The sequence below is a fragment of the Centroberyx affinis genome, unplaced genomic scaffold, assembly GCF_046629955.1.
Source record: "Centroberyx affinis isolate AG114_WGS23_722 - 3 ecotype Tasmania unplaced genomic scaffold, CSIRO-AGI_Caff_v1 ptg002686l_1, whole genome shotgun sequence".
NCBI classification, from domain to species: domain Eukaryota; kingdom Metazoa; phylum Chordata; class Actinopteri; order Beryciformes; family Berycidae; genus Centroberyx; species Centroberyx affinis.
The window spans coordinates 91,000-100,291 of NW_027280868.1; the positions used below are offsets into that span (position 1 = coordinate 91,000).

Sequence of the window (9,292 nt, forward strand, 5' to 3'; positions counted from 1 at the left end):
CATGATACCAAAGCCAACAAGGATATATTCACAGTCGTTTCAATTTAACGTTATATTATCTGACTAGTTTCTAAACAATTAACGTTAGCTTCATAACAGTTTGTTGGTGAGCTCTCAGCATGTTAGCTAACGTTAGCGTTAACTTTTAGCTAAGACACCATAAGCAGGTTGTCGGCAAGTCTGTAAAAGGTCTAAAAATGTTAAAATGTATTATCTAGCTGCCTTTGCAGGTCTTGACTTGACTACAGCTAAGTGCAGCATTTTAAGTCTTCAATTAACATTAACTTTTAGAAGTTTTAAAATGTTGCTGTTATCTTTGTACAAGCAGTCCTGTATTCGGGGTCTAAAGACAGTTGTTTTAATGTCATGTGTACTTTAACGTTAGTTGCTGCATTTACGTTATATTTCATTTTAACTGGCAATAAAAATGTCTTTAAAAGTCTGCAATTTAATTTGGGAAAACTTGTGGACAACCTGGTTAACACTATCGTTCACTAACTTAGGTTACAACTTAGCTCATGTTAGTAGTTGGAGTGTAATTCAGCTAACGTTAGCGTTAGTTAAGGTGTAACATTTTGTACACTGCCTTTGTTTCTATTAATACAGACAAAAATGGATGTTGATGAAACTCTCCTCTCTACCCTCATCAACCCTAACAACTTTCCTGCCAAGCTGTGGCGTTTGGTGAACAGCCCCACAAGCAGAGCCGTCCGCTGGGACAGCAGTGGGGAAGGTGTGATCATTGAGCAGCAGCTTTTCGAGAAACAGTTCCTGTCCCCCTGCAACAACACCTCTGAAAACACCTGTCTTTTCAAAACCAGCAACTTCACTAGCTTCGTTCGTCAGCTGAACCTATACGGCTTTAGGAAGGTGGTGGTTAGTTCAGGTAACACAAATAACGTAAATCGCGGCACTTGTTATCCCACCGCGGAGAACGGGACAGAGCATCACTTTCACAACCCAAACTTCAAGCGAAACCACCCTGAGCTTTTGGTCAATCTGAAGAGACTCACCACCAGCAATAAGGCCAAACTAGAAGCCGGCATGGAGGTGAACAGTCGGCCCCCCAGTCGCTACAATTGGTTCTTCCCAGGTGGTGATGGCGACGGGAGAGAGAAAATTGAGAAAAGAGGTAACTGTATTGTAATCCATATAGGCCTAGGCCTGCTATCTTTTGCAGGAGTTCCCAAATACATATCAGTCTCTAATGGAGGTGGGGAGGTAGCAGCAGGAACCTAGGATCATACATTTTCCATTTCCAGTTTTGGTAACTTATATTGAATCAAACATTGGTCAAGTTAAACTGTTCCTATCCCAAACTATTTTAGGGATCCCTTCAAACCCTCTCAAGGGCTACTATATAAGGAGAATATGAAACAATTACAAGCATTTTAAGTGAAACAAACATTAAATTGCAAAGAAAAATTCTGTTGTATATCTTATTTTCTCACTATTATCACAGGCGGTTCTCATTCTTTGTTTTCTCACTGTTTCTGTAGGCAGTTCTTCATTTATTGGACAGACACATCAGGAATCAACTCATCCTTACCATCCAAACAGAACCCAGCACATGAAGGAGTATAATCAGACCCCAGTCCCACCACGTACCTTGATGATGGGTCATGGTGCTGCTCCCTCCCCTACAATCTTCACTACTGACAAGGGGATCCCGATATCTGTCATCCACCGCTACCCTGGAATAGGCTCTGGTCCCACTAGTATGCATATTCAACAGGGTTTACAGGGCCTCGCAAACTCTGGCCAGAGATTCAGCAATTTCACCCCCCATCATGCACAATATCAGCCTGGTTTCTATTCCCCTGGTGAGCATGATGTCAGTTGTTAGGAATACACAGGGGTGGAAAGAGTAACAGAATAAGCTACTGGCATAGAAGTGCTGTCACTTTGCTGAAATTTTACTTGAGTAGAATTAAGATGACTGGTGCCAAAATGTGTTTCATTTAAAAGTTACTTAGTTGCTCAAAAACTTTTTTATTACATATGATCTTAAATATGCAATTCAAAAAGGATGAGAGGACAGAGTCAAACTAGGGTCTTCTAATAAAAAAATAAAAAACAAAAGTGCATAAACAAAGTAAATGAATTGGCACGAATTTAGGGACGTGTCAGTGGTGCTTTCTGTGCAGACCAGCCCTCTCCACCCACATACTCAAAGTGTTTTCAGAGCTGTGAATCTAAACAGGCCAAGGCGATGGGTGAGGGCAATCTGGATCTGTTGACACTAACTGTCTTTCCCTAACCTTGTTTCCCTCACTCATCGCATGTAAACTGGACAGTTTTTGGTGCAATGCTTAAGAGCCTGCAAAATGTGTACACTCTGACAGCTCTGATTTCAAATGTAGCATAGTATAATACTTTAGTAAAAAAAAAATATATAAAAAAAAGTACAAGTACACAAACAAGCTACTCAATTGCAGTAACGAGTAATTACAATATGATTCTTCCACCTTTGTGAAAACTCAAACATTACATTTAAGTTGCAGTTCAGCTACAGCAGCACCACCTCACAGCTGTAAACTAAATTATAAACTTTTGTCTCCTCTCTGAAAGTTGGTCAGTGCTACCCTCCAGGCTCAGTGGCATCAAATATGACTGGTAGTGGCCATCAAACAGCCTCACTCTCTCACCACGGCTATTACCAGGTAGGTGAGGTGGGATTAACCCACTCAGTCATGCCATTTGATTTTAGGACTCTGAAATCATGTCATCAGTCACTCTGTTCACAGTGAAATTGTGATTGAACAAGAGTGATTTCTTGAATGTGCAGCATAAGTCTAAAATCTATATTTTCATTTCACTGTTGTAGCCAAGCTGTCCTGTGAACATTTTGTGTCATGGGAACCAGAACCAGGATTTACAGAATGATGAAAACCAGGAGATGAATAAATGTGACATTAACTTGGACACGGTCTTCCAGATCGTCGATGAGCTGGAGGGTCCCTCTAAAATCTGCCTGGTTAAAGTTGTAACCCCAGAGAAGCAGCTCTCTGTGTCTGAGCCGTCCACCACGCTGCCAGTCTCCTCGCAGTGTGACAGCTTTGTCTACACCGTGGGAGACGACCCACCAGCTCCATGTGGACCTATCATTGCTGTCAATGGTAGGCCAGTGAAAGGGGAACAGCTGGAGGAACCTGTGGGTTACCCAAAGATGCCATAAGGTAAGCCTTTACCTTATAGATCTTCTGCATGCATTTAGCTTTTACCTTTTCCAAAGGTAACAAACTTTGGAGCAGCCAGTTGTATGAAGGGAAATATAATTATGTTTGTCTATTAATGTGTATTCATTAGCTCTCTCTTGTGTAACTATTAGTGGAAGCAAATTACATTGTTTGCGCTGCTTTTCTCAGTGCCCTGGCAAGGTCAGCAGTGACGAGGCGAAGGACACCGAGGTGCTGGATGTCGAGGTCTGCAGCGCCTTAGAGGATGACACTGGCCCAGAAGAGCAGGAGCACCAGGAAGTAAACCAAATCATTACTGAACATTTTGGGATATATTTTCAGAATAAGAGCCAGTAACAGGAGAGAAATTTAAAATGTTTACAAATTTATGTCATCACTGAAATATCTTTACTTATGGTTGGTTATTCTGTGTTTTAGAACTCAACATGCTGATTTAACTGGCATGTAATAAGTCTTGAATCAATCCAGGGTGGCTGAAGTTCTCTGAAGTTCTCACAATTACCACAATTGTTGTATGTTTCTTTGTAACACTTCATAAGTTATTTTAATAACCATTTTAGTTTACTTTACTTTAATGTTTTTTTATAGTGTAAAAGTTTATTTCTGTGTTCTAATTTAATATTTATGTGATAACTTTTACAAAACAAGTTAAATTCAACAACTCTCACAGTTTGATTTTAGTGTGTTGCCTTATGGTTAGTGACGTTAAACAGACATATACATTTGAATAACACCACAATAATATTGTTTTATTTCTTAAAGAATTTTAATTACTTTTACCAGAGATTACATTTTTAAGAATTTGAACACAATATTGTGCAAAGCATTTTACTATTGCATTTTTCAGCATTTTAACACAATATTGTCCAGAGTGTTTTACCAACATGTTATGTTTTCAAAGAATTGTAATATTTAAAGTTTGATGATTCAAATTTTGCAGAGTTTAGAGAAGGCATGTATTGTATGCAGGGATGTAGTGGAAGGTAAACCTTCCTAAACTCAGCTTAACCACACAAACTGATGTTAGTTATATAGGGATAGGGTATTTTAAGAGGAACAAGTAGAAATTAATACTTTTCTGAAAATATAATTGATTTTTGTTTATTTTCGTGGCTGTTTGCCACATGATCACCAAGTGGAAGTCATAGCTTATTCACCTTTATTTGTCACTGCATCACTTCTAACATACAATGTTTTTATTTTTAATGTTTTTAAATATATGTATTTTTAAAGCACATAACGATTAAAATGTTGCATAGTTTAGAGAATTAATCGTTTCATTATTTTATGAGCACACTGCAGGTGGTTGATTGTTTTGCAGGGTTTCCCCACTAGAGGGAGCCCCGCACTCGCCGTTGGTTCTGCTGTCGGCTGCCCCGCCCTCAGCGTCAAATGCTGCCTTCAAGTACTCCTCGTAAACTCTTACATTCAACCTCTCACGCATTTGAGCGCTTTTGGTAGGGTATAATAAGAAATTAGACCCTGAAACAAAAGTAGTTTGTGATGGCTGTTGTGTTGTTTTAAAGATTATAATTTATTAACTACAAAAACGCGAGACAATAAAAAGTGAAAAAAGACACATTATTAAATCATTATTTAATACCAGTTATATAGGATACCTAGCATTCCAAACAGTAACATAGTAATAGTAACAAACATCATATTTAACATCAATTGTTGACACCCTCTAAACGTCGTATCTCGGCAAGCTGGGTAGCATTTAAAATTCCCACTTTTCTCAGGCACATGTAGCACTTGGTTGGGTCGTTCATGTTCGTTCCACTCTTAATTTCCTTATTTCAGAAAGTACCTGAAGGCAGCAGGACAGTCAGCAGGTAGAGACGGTCAATGAGATCCCAGGGGAGAGAGAGAGACTCCGGGAGGTAGACTTCTGGGACGGTGTCATGACTGTACAGTGTGTCTCTCCAGCTTATCAACTTTCGATGGAGATCACAAGGAGTTTGGACGAGTCTTATTCCGACGTTTTTGTAGCTTTTCCACTCTGTACACTCGTTTCTTGATTTTTTTGTAACTGATTCATTTTCCTTCGGTGTCCTCAGGAGGATCGTATCTGATTTCTTATAGTCCAACAGAGACACTGAACTCGGGGAATGCTTGTGTTTTTGTAGCGAGCAGGTTCAGATGCGGAGCGACTGTTGAAAATAAGTTCAGGGATCTGCTACAGAAATCACACGTGATATCGGACCGAGTTTAATTAACAAGTTATAGCCTGTGAAGTAAGGCAGCGGTGCATTTGGCTCGGTTAATGATTAAATAGTCCAGTGTACTCCGTTTAGTAACTTTTTCGTGGATTATTTTTCGCAACTCAGTGGTTGTCAAGGTATTACCCTACTTTTTGGCACATGATACCGGCTATTATCTGTCAACATGTCTTATAACTTTCAGGCGGCAACCTGTAGCCCAACCTTTGAAGTTCAAGTCGTCGCTATTCTGCATTTCTCATGGATTTATCCAGAAATTGTGGCGCCTGGAAGACGGAATAGCCTTTGAAGTGCTTTGCATTGCATTGCATTTAGTCGCAAAATGTGATTGTACATTACAGTGACTCGTGTACGCTGTAATATTTGTAGCAGATCAGTTACGGATGAAGATCGATATATTGTTGCTTGGACCTGCCGTGCTGGGAGAGGATACAACAGTTAAACTATAGGCATACACGTTGCAAATGAGGACATTTGATGTCTGTTTATCTCATGAAGGCCAGGCTGTTTGAAACCAATGCACACTTCAAGCTCCGCAACTCTGCTGTCTGTCTTCATGGTGCATTTGTGCATGCAGTGTTTCGCCACCCACGTTAGTGACACTGGATAAAAGTTCCTAATAGTTTATTTCATCTCAGAAGCGACCAATTTTCTACAACTTAGCGCTTGGCTTTTCCGGGCACTAGGTGATATGCATTTCTTTAACCGATGTAAAGGTTGAATATGTAAACAAAATTATCTCGGTGCTGGATTCGCATGGAAGTTGTAGGACATTCACGCACGAGTTATTATGGCAGTCCACCAGCCTTAACAGTTTGGATTGGACCTGTTACCCAGTAGTTGCCGAGGCAGAAAGAAGAAGAGGGACAGCGGGGGACGTATACACACAAATATTATTTTCTCCGCTCAGCGTCCATCTCCGGTGCTTGCCAGCTTTGAAGTCCACTATGTGCGGCCGGGGACCGCCGCTGCAGCCGAGGCCATGACCGTCCCCCAGCGGCGCCTGGCCGGGCTCTGGCCGTGGCTGCTCATGGCGGCCCTGCAGGTGGTGCTGGGCCAGCCGGGCCTGGAGTCCGAGCGGCCGGCCCTGCGAGCGGTCATCAAGGTGACACTGCTGAAGCACGAGCCGACCGGGAAGCCCATCACTCTGGAGGGGCTGTTCGTGGGAGGAAGCGCAGGATACGCGGAGGGGAAACTAATGCAGGTAAGGTGTCATTAAGAACATGCGACCACACCAGGGGCTCCCAAAACCTCTCCACCTGCCAAGGACCAACACGTAATAACATAATCATGTGATCACGTATTGCTTTCCGTAGGGATATATTCTTTTGGTTCTTCCCAGGGCAGGTCAGCTAGTGAACAGCGCCCCCTGCAGCTGGTAGGGCCTCGGTGTCTTGCTCAAGGACACTTCAGCAGGGCGGATGCTTGAACCCAGCTCTTCTGATTGGAGTACGGTCTAACCGCCAGGCAACCATGCCATCCTGATATACAGTAGAATCATATTAACCCATTGCTGTGATAGTAGACTATTGTGTCCCAGGGGATCCCCCACTCCCTAAATTTAGGTAGGAGTTTTTTGTGGTTAGATATAATTTTGTAGAGTATCATATCTCGCTACACTGTAGGTGGACAGATAAGAGTCGACTGAAAACTATGATCAAAATAGCTAAATTCATACTCCCCATACTCTCCCACTGAGCAATATTTTGTAAATATTGGTTAAGTTGAGCTGTTTGCCATGTTGCTGAGGACCATTTATAACCGCCTCAAGGACTCCACTTTGGGAACCACTGAACCTTACTATCACACACTGTGCCATTTGGCGGTGGACAAAAACAAATCACAGCCCATAGATCAAAAGGATTGCATGTAATATGTATTAATTTGGAATTTAGTTATGAAAACACTCCTGTCCCGTCTTTCAGTGCACCAATCCAGTCTTTCAAATCCCTCTGTGGAGTGACTCAGCCTGTTGGCCCCACCTGTTTTTCTAACCTAACAAATAGTTTACACAGCATCCACAGTCTGATAAAGCAAACACTGCAGTGACCATGAGTTAAAAGATGGCATTATTCACTATTGCACTGCATCTTTCCAAGAGCCGTCCAAAGTGTCACACTTCCCACTCAGCGTGTGATGACAGAATATCTAAATTCCTTCAACAATAGTGATGACATACATGTGTTATTGAGGTTAGTTTGTTTTCATCTTTTTTAACTTTTCCTGGCCCTCCCATCTAAGCTCTTCTGCCAAAAAACAGGAGTTTGGGTAAGGTTGCCAACTTTTCCATCCATAACTTTCCTAAGGTGATAGCGTTGTATTGCCCTTAACTATTTAGGGCATCCAATGCTCTTCCCACCGCTTTGATACAAAGGCATCGTTCAAGGCTGCTAAACAACAGATCGAATCATGTATAGGCCTATGCAAACCTATAATTTAAGCAAAAGCTGTTGTACCCTTGCTGCATGCCCTTGCTCTGTAAATGTAAAGTATGTGGCCTATTCAGTGTGCATATTTAGGATTCAGGAGTGGATTAAGGTTGCTGGGCCATAAAGCTCGGCTGTGTCAATTTATTTACCGTCTCCAAAGAAACGGGACGACAGATATGAGGTACTGTAGGATCTTGTCTCTCTTCACTCACCAGGTGTGGGAGGTTTTGTGAATGGCAAGCCAGATGCTGCAGTGTGCCATAATTGATAAGGATTTACATGGCCTCTCCACAGAGAAAGCCCAGTATTAGGCATGGTGAAAAGCCATGGCTGTTTACTTCTTTCTCAACTTCAAATTGATTAGCTTTAATGCGTGTGCGTGGGATGCTGACAACGTGTTATGGATGCGTACCACAGTGCTGCCGAGATCAAAGCCACTTCCAGCTTTCTGGGATTTCCACATTCTTTGTTTTGTGTTATTTTTTTCTCCCATAGAACTGTGCACAACTGTTTGTTTTTTTTGTCAACTGGAGATCTGTGGGCTAAAATACAAATCCGCTATGACTAAAGTGTAGATTATAATGAAAAGCAGTCAGATGAAGGCCATGGTTGTGAAAAGATCTTAACGCTTTGTGACCGGGTCTGTGCACAGGGCTTCAGCATAAAGCAGCACATGGGAGCCGGTGCTGTAGAAGCGGCGGCTGCCACGTTTTCCCTGAAGGTGTGAAGGAAGGTGCACCGCTGCCCCAGTCGTTACCTAACACGGTTCCCTCTGCTACAGCCGGGACGGCGACAGACTAATCCTCTGCTGATAAGATCCCTGGTTTATCCTTTAACTGGCCACACATGTCTGCACAGTTGGTTTTGTCCGCCCAGTAGAGGAGGGACTGCGATGTTTTACCTGCTAGAGCCAAGCTGTTTGCCTTCCATAAGTCAGACCGTTGCCTGCCGTTCCCTCCGAGTGTAAAAAGGCAGGAAGGTACAGTTGAGTCAGACTCCCTTCTCCCTGGTTGAAGCTACAGTGCACAGAGGTGGTGTTGTGCTGCAGGATGCTCTTTGTTGCAGCTCAGGCTTGTCCCAACAGGTCCTCGCTGCCTCGGCAGGCTACTTTACGGTCCCGCTTTATGTTCCTGTCTTCCAGGGGATAGGGGGGAGATGGAGGCTGGGAAGGAGGTTGAGTTGTGTAGGTCTCCCTCTCCCTCTCCCTCTCTCTCTCTCTCTTTTTCCCTCTTTAGGTCTCTCCTCTGTGTTAACACTGTCCAACCTACATTAACGATATTAGTTACAAAACCATTGAAGCAAATTGGTAGATGCACACCTGTTGTGAGGCTAAACTGCTTTCTACTTTGGGGGTTACAGGTTAAGAAAAGCCTAGAGACAGAGGCCACACCACTTAAGGATCCAGCAGTAGATCTCTCTCTCTCTCTCTCTCTCTCTCTCT

The 9,292-nt window shown here is 42.6% G+C and overlaps 1 protein-coding gene across 1 annotated transcript; it reads left to right on the plus strand.

Moving 5' to 3' along the window:
* Positions 1-612: 612 nt before the first annotated feature.
* hsf5 (heat shock transcription factor family member 5) lies at positions 613-8,578 on the plus strand. The gene is made up of 7 exons (XM_071535295.1): positions 613-1,132; positions 1,500-1,823; positions 2,572-2,663; positions 2,828-3,154; positions 3,369-3,479; positions 6,333-6,626; positions 8,504-8,578. The coding sequence occupies exons 1-7, from the start codon at positions 613-615 to the stop codon at positions 8,576-8,578; spliced, it is 1,743 nt and encodes a 580-aa protein (XP_071391396.1).
* Positions 8,579-9,292: the final 714 nt, after the last annotated feature.

Bases quoted from the DNA above. Each gene is read 5' to 3' on its own strand.
- hsf5 (XM_071535295.1), top strand. From the start codon at position 613: ATGGATGTTGATGAAACTCTCCTCTCTACCCTCATCAACCCTAACAAC. The intron at 1,133-1,499 runs GTAACTGTATTG...CTGTTTCTGTAG, and splicing joins AGAGAAAATTGAGAAAAGAG to GCAGTTCTTCATTTATTGGA. The intron at 6,627-8,503 runs GTAAGGTGTCAT...GTCTGTGCACAG, and splicing joins CGGAGGGGAAACTAATGCAG to GGCTTCAGCATAAAGCAGCA.